Source organism: Taudactylus pleione, unplaced genomic scaffold (genome assembly GCF_031769625.1).
Source record: "Taudactylus pleione unplaced genomic scaffold, aTauple2 ptg000064l, whole genome shotgun sequence".
NCBI lineage: Eukaryota > Metazoa > Chordata > Amphibia > Anura > Myobatrachidae > Taudactylus > Taudactylus pleione.
Window position 1 is genome coordinate 6,173,547 of NW_028284466.1, and position 19,565 is coordinate 6,193,111.

At 48.3% G+C, this 19,565-nt stretch overlaps 1 protein-coding gene across 1 annotated transcript in view; it reads left to right on the forward strand.

Moving 5' to 3' along the window:
• The first annotated feature begins 4,790 nt into the window (after positions 1 to 4,790).
• The window catches only part of LOC148534771 (transmembrane 9 superfamily member 2-like), a 108,250-nt gene continuing 93,475 nt past the window's right edge, over positions 4,791 to 19,565 (forward strand). The window contains exon 1 of the mRNA XM_088465785.1: positions 4,791 to 5,082. Coding sequence (XP_088321911.1) covers positions 4,933 to 5,082 — 150 coding nt within the window. The 5' untranslated portion in view covers positions 4,791 to 4,932. The remainder of the gene's footprint in view (positions 5,083 to 19,565) is intronic.

Consider the following 19,565-nt stretch of genomic DNA (forward strand, 5'->3'; position numbering starts at 1 on the left):
CCGTCTCAACAGCCACGCCGTCAAAGACAGCTGAGTCAGGCCCAGGTGAAGACAAGGACCCTGTGACAGTAGGTCCGGTCATAGCGGCAACCGCAGAGGAATGCCCACGGACAGACCCTGAAGGTCTCAGAACCAGTGCCGTCTGGGCCACGAGGGAGCTATCAACAGGAGTGTCCCTCCTTCCTGTTTGAATTTCCGGATTACCCGTGGAAGAAGGGAAAACGGAGGAAAGAGATAAGCAAACCGGAACGTCCACTGGACGGACAGAGCATTCACCAGAGACGCCTTTTCGTCTCTTGTGCGAGACCCGTACACCGGCAACATGTTGTTGTGCCGTGACGCCATGAGGACGATCTCTGGAAGACCCCACCTGTCCACCAGAGGTTGAAAGACGTCCTGGTGCAGAGACCATTCCCCCGGATGAACGTCCTGGCGACTGAGAAAGTCGGCCTCCCAGTTGAGGACTCCCGGGATGAATACCGCTGATATGGCCGGGAGATTGCGCTCCGCCCAGATCAGGATGCAGGACACCTCTACGAGTGCCGCCCGACTTCGGGTTCCTCCTTGCCGATATATGTAGGCCACGGTGGTGGCGTTGTCCGACTGGACCTGAACGGGATGACCCTGGAGAACCCGATGGGCCTGCTGGAGAGCATTGAAAACAGTGCAGAGTTCCAAGATGTTTATCAGAAGCCTATCCACCTGCCCTGGAACAAGTGTGGACCCGTGACCGCTCCCCAGCCCCAAAGACTGGCGTCCGTTGTCAATAGGACCCAGTGCAGAGGTCTGGAGTGAAACTGGGCATATTCCACCATGTCGAATACGGACACCATGGAGCCCAGTAACCTCATTGCTGAGAGAAGAGACACACGGCGACTCTGCAGACAACTGCGCACCCTCAACTGCAAGACAGAGATCTTTTCCCCCGTCACAAAGATCCTCTGCTGACTGGAGTCCAACAAGGCTCTGAGGTGCAGAATCCTCTGAGACGGGATCAGGGTGGACTTTTGTCAGTTTATCAACCAACCGTGCCGTTGCAGTACTACAATCGTCAGATCCAAATGGTGTAGAAGGAGCTCCGGAGATCCTGCTACCAACAGAAGGTCGTCTAGGTACGGCAACATGTGGACTCCCTGCAGCCACAGGGAAGCCGCCATGACCACCATAACCTTGGTGAACACACGTGGTGCTGTCGCCAGGCCAAAAGGTAACGCCCGGAACTGGAAGTGATCATTGCGGATTGCAAACCTGAGGAACTGTTGATGGCGCGAAAGAATAGGGACATGCAGGTCCTGTATGTCCAACGACACCATGTAATCCTCAGGTTCCAGCGCCAGAATGATGGACCGTACGGTCTCCATCCAAAACCTCGGCACCCGCAAGGACTTGTTGAGTGCTTTGAGGTTGAGGATCGGACGGTACGGCCCATTGGGTTTCTGCACCAAAAACAGATTGGAATAGAAACCCAGGCCCCTCTGGGAGAAAGGAATAGGCACTATAACTCCAGCCTGGAGCATAGTGTGCAAAACCTTCCGCAGTAACGTGGCTTTGTTCCGGTCTGATGGAAGACCCGTGGCGAAGAATCGTTATGGGGGTCTGTGCCGAAAGAGGGCATACCCATGACAAACCACCTCGTGAACCCAACTGTCTGTCGTGGTTACCGACCAACACTGGGTGAACCGTAGCAGGTGGCCTCCCACTTTGGGATCCCCCAAAGGTAGGCCCGGACCGTCAGACCGCAGGTTTGTCATCGGACTTAGGGGCCGGACGTCTGGTACTCCAGGCCTGCTTGCGGGGCTTGGCCGATTTTTTGGGGCCAGCCTGTCGGGGAAAGGACTGTGCTTTAGGCCTACCCTGGGCCCTGTAAGGCTGAAAGGACGACGTACCTGAACTGGAAGGAACTGCAGCAGACGGGAGACATGCCGATTTGGCTGCCGCCAGCGTGGCTACAATTTTGTCCAGATCCGGACCAAATAGGACTTCTCCGTTAAAAGGCAAAGCTTCCAAGCCCTTTTGGAATCAGCGTCCGCCTTCCAAGATCGCAACCATAAGGTGCGACGAGCCGCCACAGCTGCCGAGGAAATCCGAGAAGTCAGGGTACTGATATCTAAAGCCGCTTCATTAATGTAAGTGGCCGAATCCCGGAGATTGCCTATCAACTCGGTCTGTTCAGCCGAACAGTCGGAATCGAATGACGCCTCTAAACTATCTGCCCAGCGTTCCATAGCTCTGGCTACCCAACAAATGTCCATAGCCAGCCTGGCTGCCCCCCCCCCCGCGAGGGAATAAACGGACTATAGGCAGATCTCCACCTTACGGTTTGTGGCATCCTTTAAGGAGGACATGGAGGACACGGGCAACGTGGCACTTCGGACCAGGCGTGTCACATGGGAATCCACCTGTGGCGGGGATTCCCACTTAGAAAAATAATTGTCCGCAAACGGATAAGCCACTGCTAAACGTCTTTGAGGCTGATACTGTTTGCCAGGATGTTTCCGCGCCTCCTCTAAGTGGTCCACCAATTGACCCGAAAGAGGAAACACTGTGGCGTCACCCTTAACATCCTTGAAAAAGGCATATTTGGATTTTGATACCGGAGGTTCATCATCCTCAATAACTAAAGCTGTGCGGACTGCACGAATAATGCCAGGTATATAAACCTTAGACTTAGCGTCCGACTCTTTAGTACAGAGAAGTTCTTGGTTCGAAAGATCCAGAATCTCCCCATCATCAGTCGTCCCCTCGTCATCCTCATAAGGAGTGGACAGAGGCGCCACCGGCCGCTTGTGAGGCCGCAACACAGACTCCCCTTGTAACACGTCTGACAAATGCTGCACAGAACTTGTCAGTGAATTAACCCACGCAGGCTCCTGAGAGACCTGAGGAAGGGAAATAGGGAGACTGTGGGGTACCATCAGTTGTCTCGGGAACCCCTGCATGGGTGACGACACCACTGACTTCTAGGACAATCCCATCTGAGGGAACGCAGGTTGCGGAGCTAACTGGCCCACTAGGGTTGTAAGCGCCTTAGCGAAACAAGCCCAGGGCGGTTCCTGTACCGGAGCCGTGACAGTAATTGGCCGCGACAATAAAAAACACTAGCACTACCCTCCCCCTCCGCTATAGGTACCTTACACGTAGTACACAGAAGCTGGAGAGGAAATTCACTCTCAGACATGATGGCAAGTATGTGACCCCTCTCACTGATACACGTTAGTATAGTGGGAGAATCGCCCTGCAATCACCGCACCGCAAGGGATTTAGCAGAAGAAGAGCAGGGACAGTGAAAAGGCTGACAGTAGAAAGTGAAAGTACAGGCAGCAGATGCTAGCAAAAGTCACATACGATGCAAAGAAATCAATCCCTGCACTATCAGCGATGATCCTCAACTACGCAGACTCAGGGCCTGGTAGGACACAGCGCTGCATACACAGACCTGTTCCAACGGAGGAGAGGTATGCCGGGAGACCCAGACCACGATGCAACCGATGAGCAGCGTCCACCATGCTTTCTTGTAAAGATGGCCACCGAGGAGCATAGAGGAGGCCGGCCTTGGGGAGGAGCGCTGCCACAGGGCCAATCGGCAAGAACAGAGAGGCTGTGTGCAGCAGGGGAGGCGCCGGCTGTATACAGGGAAGGCGCGCTCCCCTGGCATGCATTTAACCCCTGGGACGCCGCAGTGCTACCGCTCAGGGAGGTAGTGGAAGCGCAGGTCTGTAACCGGGCTCCACGCTGCAGCCAGTCCCCATGGAGCCCCCTGCCTGGGGACTCCGGACCATGTTCCAGCGGGGACCCACCGCGGGACCCCGCTGCTTACCTGCTGTCCCCCTTAAATCCGGCCATGGTCCCAAACATCTGGGGTCACCGCTAGCTGTGACCCCAGATGCCTACCAGCATCCCCGGATCATTACCGGCGTTCTGGTACCGGCGGGGGTGTAGGGAAGACAGCATGGACGTCAAGAATGAATGTCCATGCTGTACTTCCAGATGGGCAGCCTCAGCTGCCTTGAAGAAAACTTCATGGGCTGTACTTAGCCCCCCTCTCAACAGGTGCATCCGACTCCGAGCCGGGCACCAACGAAACTGAGAAGCCTTTGCTCGGGGGCGGGGTATAGGAGGGGACCCTAGTGCATCCTGGGTAACTTAAAACTTAACTCTATGGTGCCCAATGCCTGACGTCATCACCTACACCCCAAGGTATCCTGTGGATACCCCATGGATCGTGAAGTAGAAAGCTAAGTGCTATTCTGCACCCCTTCTTCACAGGCGCATTTATGCACCTGCCGCTGCTATTTAAAAATCCCCGATAACCTTCCACATGCAAAAACAGGGGTACCCATAGTGATCCGCCATGTCTGGACATCTTTAGGGGTCCAAGGAACATTTCCCGAAAATTCCCTTAATTTTTTGATACTTACCTTTCCTCCGGCTCCCGTTTTCGCACGATCCTAATTGAATACTGGGATAAAGCGGGCACTTTATCCCAGAAAAATCAGTCCGACCTCGGACTTTTCGCCATCAAATTGAATACCCCCCCATAGTATCGCCCAATAAGCTTCTGCATTTATCATTTTGAAGGGGATCTATTCACTTCCTTTATTTCATACAGCCTGGGTAGCGTGACAGAAGCTGATTGGTTAGTACTTCAATTCTCTCCATTTTTTGTTAAATCTCCCCCTAAACCCCATATAAGACAGACAGCACTTATTTCTTTATACTTCCGGAGCTGCGCAGATCATTTACACTTATGATTCTCTCTCTGTAGCTATTACTTTACCCTGAGCCGCCCCCATGACATGGCGGCAGCAGTTACTACAGCACTGCGCGAGCGCATCGGGGCCGCGCACGCCGTGCGGTGACGTCATCCTTCACGACGCACACAGGGAAACTGCCATCATCATCTGACTGTCCGTGTGTGTACTCGTCGCCAGGATGGAGGTATCACCTGGGCGCAAGAATTATCTACCGGCGATTCTGCTGCTGCTGTGCTCGGGCTGGTGCGCAGCCTTCTACCTTCCTGGTCTGGCTCCTGTCAGTTTCTGTGAAGAAGGGAAAGACAAGGAGGTGAAGGATAACTGCAAGGTGAGGAGTCCTCAGTGCCGGGCCAGGGGGGGGAGTAAGGAGTCACCTGTGCTGGGTCAGGGGGGGGGAGTGAGGAGTCACCTGTGCTGGGTCAGGGGGGGGGAGTGAGGAGTCACCTGTGCTGGGTCAGGGGGGGGGAGTGAGGAGTCACCTGTGCTGGGTCGGGGGGGAGTGAGGAGTCATCAGTGCTGGGTCAGGGGGGGAGTGAGGAGTCATCAGTGCTGGGTCAGGGGGGGAGTGAGGAGTCATCAGTCCTGGGTCAGGGGGGGAGTGAGGAGTCATCAGTGCTGGGTCAGGGGGTAGTGAGGAGTCCCCTGTGCCAGGCTCAGGGGGAAGTGAGACGGGTAATAAGGATGCTGTAATGAAATATCAGGGCAGGGACTACCGCCATGGAATTTCACTAATCTGTTCTTTGTAGCAAGACTTAAAGTAGCAATCCTGGTCACTAATGTGCTCCATCCTCATATTGCTGGAACTTCTCTGTTTTTGTAGTGCAGTACTTGCAGAAGTTAAGCTGGGGACACACTAGACCAGGGGTGGCCAACCAGGCAGAGGCAAAGAGCCAAAATATATCTGTGGTCAAGTTAAAGAGCTGATGGCTGTTACAAGGCCCTGCCCCATTTGTGTGTGCACACCTTTGGTATGATACTCGCAGGAGCATGACCTTGTGTCACACCCCCGTTTTTAGTCACACCGGGGGCGAGCCCAGCACATTGATAATACACAATTTTACATAAACTTCCCAATATAATTCATTGTTGAAGTGAAAGAACAAGCCAGAGCAATATAGAAAACATGAAGAAACTTGCCTGTCTTCATGCTGGCACCAATGCGCGCCATCAGGGCTCCCGAGTCCCACCGTTGCTTCCGCAGTCTGCTGGATCTAACTGGATCCAGCAGGCCTCACACGCTCCTCACATCGCAGGAGACATCATGACATCACCCGCACACTGCATTACTGGGAACGCTGGGCTCCGAAGCGTTCAGAGGCTTCTTTAGTCTGTGATCGCTTCAGAGACCACGTTCTCAGTACTAGTAGGGGTCTGCCGAGCCGGGAGCCTCATCAGAAACTCAAAAGAGCCGCGGGTTGGCCTCCCTTGCACTGGACAGTGTATTGGACAGTTTGTCATTTTGAGGCGAATTGGAACGAAAAATCATCCACATCGTCCAGTGTGTACGCATTATTGCTCAATTGCATGCTCCTGTGCGTCGTATATGAAAATTTCTGGTTGGCCGTGCTGCGCGGTCAATCAGAAGATATGGTGAACTTTGTGGTGCACATAATGTGGTTTGTAAGGCCAACTGGATGACAAGGCAATATGTAGCTCCAATTTGACATCTGAAGACATCACCTGAACTGCCAATAATCTACACAATGATTGCATAGTCTGTACAGGAGAAAAGATACAGTGCTCTGTCATTATATATGGTGCCATCGTTCGGAGGACTACACATTGTGCAAGCTCAGTATAATTTGTTCTAGCATGAAAGGGAAATTAGGACGACCATCGCGTCATTTTGGCTTTGTTCTGTTGTGTACCCGGCCTTACTTGTTTGCTATTAAAAAAACAAAACAAACATTGTTGGTGAAAATGTGTACGAAAGGGAGGATAAATAAGAAGCAGTGACCTCAGTGCTTACGGCCTCATATTGGTCATTGCGGTCGTACTGTATTGTACAAAAAAGCAGGAGCCCTGGTAAAGCTGTGTATTTTCGGTTCCTTGGTCTCTATTAAGGGGATACTAGCTGATCAGGTAAAAGGTCACTAATAAGTCTGATTGCAACTTTAGGCAAGTAAAGCTGGCTATAGACTGTACGATTGTGCAGACAATAGAAAGGGTGAGGGGTAAAGTAATGAGACTATAATTGCAGTGCGGGGCCTCGTTCACTGTAAAGCTGCCCATTCACTATGCAATTAAATTGAACGATAACAATATCGTTATCGTTCAATCATTCATTAATCGTTTGCAAATCGTTCACTAATATGTCTAAAACGACCAGCGATGCATACTCTCGCTGGTCATTTAGACATCTGTAATCGGGCAAACGTGCTGGACAACCTGACAACGTCAGGTTGAGCAAGTTAGCAGATGAGTGATGTGCCTTCACTGAACGACTGCTTGTTCAGTGTAGGCACCTCACAGACTGACAAACGACTGCACGATTACAATGTTGTAATCGTGCAGTCTTTTGCCTGTCTTCTAGTGGATGGGCAGCATAAGATGTATGTAGGTGATCTGCACTTCACAGAATGGAAGCTGCTGAATGACGGTCGGTATTGGACAGGTTTGATAATAAATTAAAGTATCCTGACCTTTTTTCAACCATTCTCATGGTGTGAACCATTAGCATCCATGTCTGTACACTGAACAATAATCACCCACAACAGTTGTCATCAGCTGATCTGAACAGCTTTCATTTGTTGTATGGGTAGCATTATTAATTGTTATTTATATCCATTGCTGTGTATTACTGGACTTCAACAATATACATAAACTAACTGGAGTGTTAGCACAATGCACTTGGATTATTTAACTGGAGCCGGTTATCTGGTTAGGAGGTTTATGCTCTAGCTATGATTTACAGCTTGACTGAGTTGCTTTGCAGAAATACACTGTGTGTGGATTGGTTTATGCATAGGGTAATGCCACATTATATTCCAGTAGTGGTTATCTGGTCTGTTTTTATTACCGCTTACTAAAATGCCTTACGTTGGCAGGTTTGTATTTCTACACAGTAATTATTTAGGCCAGGTTGGAAAGACAGAAACTGCCACTAATAAATGTAGTATGGCCAGCTGGCAGACTGGTACTAATTTTTAAGGCCATTTTCTAAGTACAGAAAGCCATCAAAACAGTATCTAGAAGATGTTCAGTAGAATAATAGGAGCATATAATTTCTAGATGTAGATAATCTTATCTGAGATTTATTACGGAAATGAGGGTTGTACTTTGTTCACTGTGACTAAACTCTTCAGTGAATTTATGGATTAGCAATTAAGATGTATGGATCATAAACCAAGTTTAGTAATTAGTAAATATGCTAAATATGATCGTCACTATAGCGTGTTTACTCCAGTCATAGTCACTCTATGTGCAGCCACAGTGCCAGTATGTTTGCAAAGGGATACAGTTAAAAGGTCAACATCACTATGTCAACATTGTTAAAATGTCGACAGGTGAACATTGTCAGAATGTTGACGTTAGGCTGTGCGACAGAAGGGTAGAGAGAGGCTACAGGGGGAGCTGAGGGTTAGGGGAGAAATGTTAGAGTATCAGAGGTCTCCCCTGGAAGTACCATGTAATACCGCCGGCCGCATGGCCCGGCAAGGGTGAAGATCCCGATCGCTAATTTAGGTTAGGAACCCTACCCTAGCCCTACTGTAAGGGTGCATAACCCTAACCTCTCCCCCTAGTGCCTAAACCTAACCCCCCCCCCCCCCCTTCCCCGCAGCCTAAATCTAAGTCTACCGAGGGATGCCTAAGCCTAGGCGACCCAGCCAACGCACGATGCGATGAACGACATATCGTGCGGATGCTTGTCATCACACGACCTGTTGAACGACCATACGATCTGTTGTTCACCAGCCTCCTCTACAAGCATGGTGTCGTTCATCAAATTGACAGATTGGGCAGCATGTAGGCTTGATTTGTTGATGCGATGAATGACCCTGTGGGAGCGTGCATGGTCGCTCATAGTGGGTAGACACTTGCTGATGTGGACGATATGTTGTCGCGGCATATCGTCTAGTGTGTGCCCAGCTTTAGTGAGTCTCCGCTGGGCCCCCAGGAACAATGTCGACTTTCTAACATGTCAGTGTTTGATCACTGTCTACATGATTAATGTTGACATTATGACTGTCGATATATCATGCCTAACCCGGTTGCCTAACCCAACCTCATGACATCACAGTAAATATAGTTGATATTTTAGTTTATCTTGTGATGCAGTTGTTTGTAATTTGTCTTCAGGAAAGCAATTTAATATCTAGTGTGTTTATAATGCATGCTGCAAAGCCAGTGTTTTAAATCCTAGTTGATAAAATCATGCAGTTGTATTGTGTGGTCACAAACAATCAAAATAATTTGACCTGTCCCAAAAAATAGTTCAGATATGTGATTTGACTAATGGTGCGTACACACGGTCAGATATAACAGGACGATAAGAACGATAATGATATCGATATATCGTTATCGATCATATAGTCCTGTTTTTGGGCCCTTCCAACCTCCAAACGATGGTTGATGAGCGGGCACGGATGGTCGATATCGTCCATCGCCCGTGCATGCAGGCCAACCAGGTCGATATCGACCAGGTTAGCCTGATTACTATAGGGATCGCGGGTTGTTATAGTTGTTTGGGGGTTGGTGCATGTGCTGGATGTTCGATATCGAACATCCAGCACATGAAGGATGATCAGACAATGATATCTGATCGTTGTCTGATCGCTCCGTGTGTATGCAGCTTTAGTCTGGGTACACACCTAAAGATTTTCTGTCCAACCATCCAAGTAGTTGATTGGTTGGATTGAAAATCTGGTAACGTATGGGAGTAATTGATGATCAGCAATTTGCTCCTATATGCTAGAAAACAGATGAAAATGGTCGTTCAGACAAGTTTGTTAAATGTTTGATCTAAACGATTTGTTCAGACAAGTTTTTGTCCATTTTCCGGTGTTTGGGAGCAAATTGCTGATTGTCATTTGCTTTCATACCTCACCAGATTTTCATTCCAACTGTTATGTGAAAACAATTATATTGGGCCAGCTGAACAATCCCAATTGTAAAGTGCAACTAAATTTGTTGGCGCTGTATTTGTTTGTTGTTTTAATAGAATGTGCATGAAGGTTTGGGGGAAAAAAGGACAGTTAGCATTGCTCCAAACAGGGCCGTAACTAGGGTAGTGCGACCTGTGCCATGGCACAGGGCACCGCAGGGCAGGTGGTGCTGTTGGCGCCTGTAAATTTTCCTGTTTATCATTCTCACTTGTAGTTTCCTCTTCTTTTATCCCCAGCATCCCTTGGTCTCCCCTATCCCTGGCCCTTCCCCATGAGGCCGTGGCCCTTTTTCGGCGGCAATGCTCTTTCTGGCACATGGCACCAAAAAGTCTAGTTATGGCTCCAAATCCTATTTCAGGACACCCTCTGTCATGGTGTTGTCATAACAAAGCGCTACAGAATATGCCCTATATAAGAAACTGTTAATAAATAAATAAATAAAATAAACTGTGGCTGCCATGCAAAAAATGTGCATTAAAAAATGAAAGAAAAATTATTTATTTTTTTTCCCCCCCAACTTGTTAGAGCCTGAGTTGCTTGGTCTTAAAGATTGTTTAAACTGCATGTAATAGCTGCTTCAAATATATATACCGTTTATATGATCTAATAATAGAAGCAAGATGTCTGCATTGTGTATTTCCTCTGCTGGGACATATTTTGGCAGTGATATCCCAGTATCTACTCTCAATGCAAAATTAGTGCTGTGATTTGGATGCGAAGAACCAAATAAAACAGGTCTAGGCCACCCCGGCTGTCGGCGCTCTCAAAAGGTCTTTCCCACCGTTTAATGTATGTTATTTTAAAATGCCGTTAAATAGTTAGCTGTCCCGTAGTTGGTAAGTGTTTAAAACACAAAAAATAAAAATTCCCTGATAACAGCACTGCAAGTCTGCTGAAAAAGTGATGCTTTAAGTGGTGAAGTTAAATGTCACACGAAAAAGATGGATTTCCAATCGTTTTTTTTCCTATTGTAAATCAATTGCTTTTTCTACTGTGATTATAGGATATTTAATAATGTTCTATTTCTCCACTGATGTCCTTTTTATGCTATACAGTATTCATCAATATTATCAAAATTATTATACTGAAATTCATATAAATATTTCTGTGATTCTGCGTGTGTACATATTCTATCATGAATTTGTTGCGTGAGTGGAAATCTTCTTTTCAGTATTTTGGGATTTTGACAAATTATAAATTTTACATTGGAGGGTCTCTTCTCATAGCAAATGCTTATGAAGCCTGTTGCTTTTAGCAGTTTTTGTCGTATCCTCAGCTGTTATTTAGTCCAGAGGTGTGAGACTTGTGTGTTAGGACCTAAAAAATGGTTCCACATTTTTTTTTCTTCAGATCAACACTTTCGAGTACTTGGACAGTGGCACTGGAGCTCCTAGTGGCAGTGCCAGAGATTTTCTTCATTAGTAACACTCTATTAGAGTGTAAGAAACCTGAAAATACTCTTGGTGGGCCACAGAATTTTTATATATATATATATATATATATATATATATATATATATATATATATATATAATATATATTTAGACCATTTTGTCAGATGTTACAAGTTAAACTGCAAGCATTTCATAAGTGTCAAAGGTTTTTATTGACCATTACATTAAGCCAATATTTGCAATGTTGACCCTTCTTTTTCAAGACCTCTGCAATTCGCCCTGGCATGCTGTCAATCGACTTCTGGGCCACATACTGACTACTGGCCACCCATTCTTGCCTAATCAGTGCTTGGAGTTTGTCAGAATTTGTGGGTTTTTGTTTGTCCACCCGCCTCTTAAGGATTGACCACAAGTTCTCAATGGGATTAAGGTCTGGGGAGTTTCCTGGCCATGGACTCAAAATTTTGATGTTTTATTCCCCGAGCCACTTAGTTATCACTTTTGCCTTATGACAAGGTGCTCCATCATGCTGGAAAAGACATTGTTCGTCACTGTTCTTGGATGGTTGGGAGAAGTTGCTCTTGGAGGATGTTTTGGTACCATTCTTTATTCATGGCTGTGTTCTTAAGCAAAATTGTGAGTGATCCCACTCCCTTGGCTGAGAAGCAACCCCACACATGAATTGTCTCAGGATGCTTTACTGTTAGCATGACACAGGGCGAAGACTCTTGAAGGAGGGCCTGGTGTCAAGAATGGCAGCAAAGAAGCTGTTGGAATTGTGCACTGCAGTCCTGGCTTCCGGTGTAGGAGACGCACCGGAGGCTGCTGCTAGTGAGGACCAATGAGCCGCGTCCTTGCTAAGACCGCCGGGGCCTTATTGTCTGACGCCAAGGATGGGTAGTAGACTCACTAGTAGCGTCTACAACTGTGAGGCCAGCGTACCCGTGCCGTTAACCCAGCTTAGGGGAGATGGGCGCTCCCACAGCCACTCCTCCCCCCAACACAGACGCAACTTCCTGTGTGGATTCCTGCGTCTGGTTTGTTATTTCTGACCACCTCGTGTATTGAGATGCTAACAGTCCACCTATGGTGCTCTGCTGAAAGCTGTTGATTCTCAGAGGTGTAGGTCAGTCTCCCTGTAGGCCTCTTCCTTGGGTCAGGTATACAGTGTTCTATATCCTACCAAGCCCCTGGGGGTTTGGTCAGTTGATTCAGAGCCTATTTGCATGCACATTTGAATTTATATATGCATTGTATGTGACTTTAATGCTAGCTGCTGTACTGCCTTTTATTTCTAAACTGTCAGATATATCTATCACTGTGTTTCTCCTCATCTCTCTGTACAGGTGTGTGGGGTTTTTCATTTGTCTTTTCACATTTACTTGTGTAGACTGATACATAGTGTTATGTCTAAAGGCATGGGGAAGAAAGAGGTTGAGCCTCCTACGCTAGTATCATGTATATCCTGTTTGGCAGCCCTGTCGGAGCAGGAATTTATGTAAGATGGTTTGTGTGTTGGCTCTTGTAAACAGCCACCTCTCCAATCCAGTAGACAAGAACCACCTTGGGTGGCCTCTTGGTCTCTGGTTTTAGTCGCATTTGGTGGACCCGTGCAGCAGCTTCACAGGCTCCGGCAACGGTACTGCCTCCAACTATGGGGTAACCACAGCATTTACATTCTTCTATGTATATGTCTCCCATGAATCCTTTTGGGTTGATGCTTCGGCTCACTCTAGTCAGAGTATGCTGCCATATAAGGCCGCTCAGCAAGTAATGCAAGAGAATAGACTAGTTGTGGTAAAGCAAAAGCATAAGAGAGTATCCCTTCAGGCATTGCCTCAGGATCCTAACACTGCATCATCATCAGACTCTTGTACTCAGAGTTCCGGTTCTTACTCAGGTGAGGAAGACCACCAATCCTTGGTGGATGTCCCCTCTCTGGTGCCTTTTCCTTCCGCATCCTCACTCGGTTACAGATAGTTTTCAAGCTTTCTATGTGAAATCATCTTTTTCATTATCTGGAGCTATTACCAGTCCGGCCATGGCTATAGCCTGGGTGTCCAAGGCTATGGAAGAATGGACGACCTCTCTGGAAGATAGTATGCCAGATGCTACCAGAGAACAACCGTCTTATCTCTGCCAAATGCGAGAAGCAGCTGCGTATGTTGGAGAGGCAGTTACTGGTGCAGATGTTTTGGCTTCTAAGAGTCTTCGATTGCTGCTCAGAGAACCCTTTGGCTAAGAACCAGGAAGGCAGATACAGGGTCCAAGAAAGCCCTTGAGTCCTTTCCTTTTGTTGGGAAGGTACTGTTTGGATCAAAATTGGATAACATAGTGACTACTTTGGCAGCATCTAAATCTGCTGGGTTGCCATCTACGACTACCCTAGGCAGTCGTTATTTCGGTCCTTTCGCCCGCAAGGAAGGGCAAAGGAACAGTCTTTCTCCAGACAAGATAATTCCCGCAAGAAACCGCAGATCAGAAAATCTTGGTCAGTCAAACGTCCAACCTCCAAGCCGGACGGTAAGCCCGCTGCCTGATGGGACGGGCCTCCCCCTGCGGGATCTCAGGGTAGGAGGCCGACTTCTCCAGTTATCTTATGACTGGCATCAGACAACTACGGATGCTTGGGTTTTGAGAAGTGGTCTCTCACGTATACGCCCTCACGTTCCTGAGGCATCCCCCTCAGAAGTTCTTTTGTACAACTCTTCCTTCAGACCCAGTCAAGGCCTTGGCCCTCCAAGAGGCTATTTGTGCCCTCCTAAGGTCAGGAGTTATAATTCCCATTCCTCTGATGCAAAAAGGAAGGGGTTATTATTCAAATTTAGTTTTTTGATCCTGAAACCAAATGGGTCTCATCGCCCTATTCTGAATCTGAAGTTTCTCAACAAATTCATCCATGTGCCTAAGTTCCGTATGGAAACCCTACCGTCAATTATGCTGGCAATGGAGCCTGGAGATTTCATGGTTTCCCTGGATATACAGGATGCGTATATGCATGTACCTATTGCATGATCTCACCAAAAGTTCCTTGAGGTTTGCTGTGGGTTAGCAACATTACCAATTTCAGGCTCTGCCCTTCGGTCTGTCCACAGCCCCTCGGGTGTTTCACAAAGATAATGGCAGTCATGGCGGCTCAACTCAGGCGACAAGGAGTCGGGATACTACCATACTTGGACAACCTCCTGATATTGGCGCAATATCCGGAGCTTTTACAACACCATCTCCAAATTGCCATTGCATGTCTGCAAGAGCACGGCTGGATAATCAATTGGAAAAACTCTTCTCTTTCTCCAACTCAGCAGATCTTACATTTGGGGGCACTGCTGGATTCCCTGGGGAAAATGATTATTTTACCAGTGGACAAGATTGCTGCAGTGGACAAGGGATATGCAAGCTGCTCCGCAATCGGAGAGTGTTAGTTCACTTAGCAATGCAGGTACTGGAGTCCATGGTATCCACCTTTGACATGGTGGCTTATCAGTTCCATTCCAGGTCCCTGCAACGTTGGATTCTGTCTCATTGGGATGTCTCATTGGGATTGTATCATCTGATAAAGTCTCAAACGATCCGCATCTCGCCAGAGGTTTGCCTCTCCACGCATGGTGCCTGCGGACGACTCATTTAAACAAGGGTCGCCCATTATGGATCCCAGGTACTCCTCACCACGGATGCAAGTCTGTGAGGATGGGGCGGGTGACTGGTCATCACACCTTTTCAGGGAAGATGGGACAGCTCAGGAAAGTCACCTGCCCATAAATATTTTGGAGCTTCGTGCAGTGCACAGGCCGCTCATTCTGGCGCAGGACCTCCTTTAGGGCAGAGTTGTCCAGATTCAATCTGACAAAGCAACTACAGTGGCCTCCATCAATCATCAGGGAGGCAAACTAAGTCCGGCTGCCATGAAGGAAGTGGCGAACATTCTGGTATGGGCAGAACGCCATCTTCCAGCAATCTCTGCAGTATTCATCCCAGGAATCCTAAACTGAGAAGCGCACTTTCTAAGTAGTCAGGGCATACTCTCCGGAGAATGGGCTCCGGACGTCTTTCAGCTCCTGCTAGACAAGTGGGGACTACCGGACCTAGACCTTATGGCATCACGCCACAACCACAAGGGACCCCTCAGCTGCCTTCGTGGATGCTCTGGCTGTGAGATGGGACTTCAAATTGGCATACCTGTTTCCTCCAAACTCCCTCCTGCCAAGGGTCATCTGAAAATTCAAGCAAGAAGGCGGCAGTATAACATTAATAGCTGGACTAGACTTAGGTCTTCGCCTGGCTACCTTGAGAATTCAGGTTTCTGCATTGTCAGTTTGGTTTTAGCGCAAAATTGCCGGATGTTAGAAAAAAAATTTCAGGGTGTTCTCCATCTGCAACCGCCCTTTGTCCCCCCGGTGGCATCGTGAGATTTATCCTTGGTTCTCAGGGCACTGCAGACTCCCACCTTTGAACCCTTAGACACAGTGGACCTCAAATGGTTGACAGCGAAGAAGCTTTTTTCTCCTCAGTTTGCAGGGTTTCTGATTTGGCAGTGCTTTCATGTCGTTCTCCATTTTTGATTTTTTTTTTACCAAAATAGAACTGTCCTCCGTACAAGGGCGGGTTACCTTCCAAAAGTGGTATCCCGTTTTCATATGAATGAAGAAATTGTAGTCCCAGCCTTTCAGTCTTCTGGCCTTTCTGTAGGTGAAGCTTCACTGGATGTTGTTCGAGCTCTTCATATCTACGTGGATCGTACCAGCTCCATCAGGAAGTCGGATGCATTTTTTTGTGTTCTATGGCTTTCATAAGTAAGGCTGGCCAGCTAACAAGCAGACTCTGGCTCGGTGGCTGTGTATGACTATTTCTCATGTTTATACTCGGGCTGATCTCCCTGTTCCAAACACTGTGTCAGCACAGTCTACTCGGTCTGTGTGACCATCGTGGGCGTTTTGACAGGGCGCCTCTGCAGAACAGTTGTGCAAGGCGGCAACTTGGTCTTCGTTCCACACTTTCATCAAATTCTATGCATTTGATGCTTTTGCCTCCCAGGATGCTTCCTTTGGGCGGCGTATTCTCCTCTCTGCTCAGGAGCGTCCCCACCCTTAAGGGAACTGCTATAGGATATCCATGGTATCCCTGTGGGCCCTATGAAACCCGAAGAAGAAAATAAGAGTTATGGTAGACTTACCTTTTTTGAATCTTTTTCTTCGAGGTTTCTTTTTGTGTCACTAATTCCCTCTTTTTTTTTTTTAGAGTGTTTCTTGTGTACATTGTACTTCTCCACTTTCCGTCTCTTGCCATTAGGCTTGTTTACGAACTGAATGGCTGGGGGCGGGGTATATAGGGAGGAGGTCCTGTGCATGCTGGGAGCTTGAAAGCTGTAGCTGTTTGTTGCAATGGATTACTCCAACTACATACCCCATGGGAATCGGTATGTAATACTGCCGGCCACATGCCACATCCCGGCAGCATCAGGCAGACAGTGGAAGAGATCCCGGCAGCGGGAGCCCGACAGCACTGGAAATTCCGATCGTCCCCAGGTAAGTACTAACTAACCTAACCTACCCCCCTAATCTCCCTTAGGGGTGTCTAACCCTAACCCTAATCCCCCCACTAAGTGCCCAAACCCAAGTCCCCTGGGGGGGCGCCTAACCTTTACCTCCCCCCAGGGGGGTGCCTAACCCTAAGTTTCCCTCCCACCGGGAGACCTAAATATAACCCCCCCCCCCCCCTCCCCGTGGCTGTCCTCTTGTGGCGTCTACATCTAGATGTCGGTCACTTAACCCTCGCTGGGATATGACAGTCGGGAAGCCGGCTGTCGGTATAATGTCAGCCGGCTTCCCGATTGCATACCAAACCATGGTGTCCCTGTGGACCCTATGAACCTCGAAGAAAGAGAGATGACAAAGGTAAGTCTACCATAAATCTTATTTTTCCACTGCAGTATAAATTATGATTTGGGCACGCGTCTCGCATCTAAATCTCTCTGCACATTTAAAATCTGCCCCACCTGCAGTGCAACATGGTTTTACCCATATGCAAAGTTACTTGCTTTTTTTTTATTGCTTTGTTCCCAATTCAGAAACAGGCCCCCTGCGGCGTACCACAGGTATGAATAGCTCTGCAAGTACAGTAGCAGAAAATTGCTTGTGACCATCAGCATTTCATACAACTCAGAATCAGACCCTGTGTAGCAGATACATGAGGCTCATTAGGCCATGTGATTGGCTCCAGATGGGGATAAGAGTTATAAAGATCTATTTGAAAACCTATTCTGGCCAGACATGCTGTAGTATCTTAGCACGTGTGGTCTTAAACAGTGCCCAATTAATAATTGTTATAGGGATTGTTTTGTATTTTTTGGTATATACTGTCAGAAGATCAGCACAGATCACTGTTATTGTTTGTGTATACAGTGCTCTGCATACCGCGCCTACATGCTTCAGATGCGCTGGAAGAGTTGGCCAAGTGTGGGTCACACTCGGGCGAATTGGGAACTAAAAGTAGCCCTGGAAATATTTCTAGAAGTGGGCTCACATTGGCGGCACCAAAGCAGCTGCAGGCGGAACTAACACCAAAATAGGTGGGATTAGTACATCACTACACCTGGAGATAACGGTGATAGTGCACCACTATAGAAGTCAGTGTCTTGTTTTACTGTGCTCAGCAGTGACAGCAGATGCATCACTACTCTTTATTTCACTGTGCCATTGTATTGGTGCATTCATCCCACCTGTCCGTGCCATGACATTATTTACATGGGTTGGGTATGGGATGCCGGCGTTCGGGATCCCTGTGGTCTGAATCCCCCTCTCAGTGCCTAAACCTGACCTCGCCCTCCCCGCACCCTAAATCTAACCCTCCCCCTTAGTGCCTAAAAAAGGCAGAGAGTGGCAGGATAGGGTGACAAGGGGAGTCAGTAGTTTATGCAAGGAAGAGGCAGTAATTGATGGGGAGAGGCAATGGGTGACAGGGAGAGGCAGTGGGTAATGCCAGGAAATGTATGACCGGGGGAGGTAGTCGGTGACACCAGGGGAGGGATTGGGTGACTTAGAGAGCCCGTGGGTGACAGGTAGGTGATGGGGTGAGATAATTGGTGACAGGGTAAAGCAGAGGGTGACAAAGAGTGTCAAGGAGGAAAGTAAGTGACAGGGCAAAGGTGACAGAGTGGCTGTAAGTGACAAGGAGGGCTGATGGGAAGAGGGTGACGGGGAGAGGCAGTAAGTGACAAGGAGAGGCAGTAAGTGACAGGGAGGGGTGATGGGGAGAGGCAGTAAGGGGTGGGGAGAGGCAGTGCATGACACAGAGAGGATAAAAGGCTGTGGGTGACAGGGAGAGGATGACTGGCAGTGGGTAAATTAGAGGGTGACAGGGAGAGGCAGCCAGTGATGGGGTGAGGCAGAGGCTGGCTGGCTGAGGGCGATAGCACAAAATAAAGTGGTATCACCCGCTCTCTGAGTGCTGCTCAAATCCAAAAAAAAGTTAATCACCAACCACAAACCAATATAAAATAAACAAGATTGGACAATCGCTCCCTAATTAGGATACGGACATGAAGTTCTAAAATCTCCAGAAAAAAAATTCCCTAGTGAAATAAACAACTTCCTAAACAGATGTTAAAAAGTAGTTGCCCAGCTTATCTTCTGTCTTGTCCTTTTATAAACAGATGACTGGTATGGTGTTCTGTGGATCCTATGTTTATGGATTTACCTCAGGTCTTCAGTAGTCTGGGTAGAATTAGGGGGGACACTGTCATTTGATTGGCTGGGAGGTTCTTGCTGAGGGGCAGTTAGATGAGGCTTTGTGCTTTTTGGGGAGGTAAGGGGGAAGACAATGGGCTAGCAGGGTGGAAGACACTGCATTTTGGGGTCAGTGAGATGGTGGGGGACACGGGGCAGGATGGGGTGGAGGCATTGCGAATGGGTAGGTCCTGGGCTGGATTGGAAGTGGGGCAGCAAGATAATGGAGGGAGGAACACAAGGCTGGAGAAGGGGGTACACTGAGCTGAATGAGGGGAGGACACTGGGACTGGACTGGCTGGGGGTCACTTGCTGGAGGCAGTTAGATGGGTGCAGTGGGCTGATTGGAGAGGGAAGGGGGGAGGCATTGCAATGGAGAGTCAGTGAGATGGTGGCCGACACTGTGCTGGATTAGGGTAGGTGTTTACTGTGACTAGACTGGCTGGGGGATTCTAGGTGGGGGCAGTGAGATAGGTGCAGTGGGCGGGGAGGGATGGAGGGAGACACTGGGCTGGCAAGATGGGAGACACTTGGATGGGGGGGGTCAATAATTGTGCTGGAGAAGGGGCAGACACTGTGATGGGAGCACTGA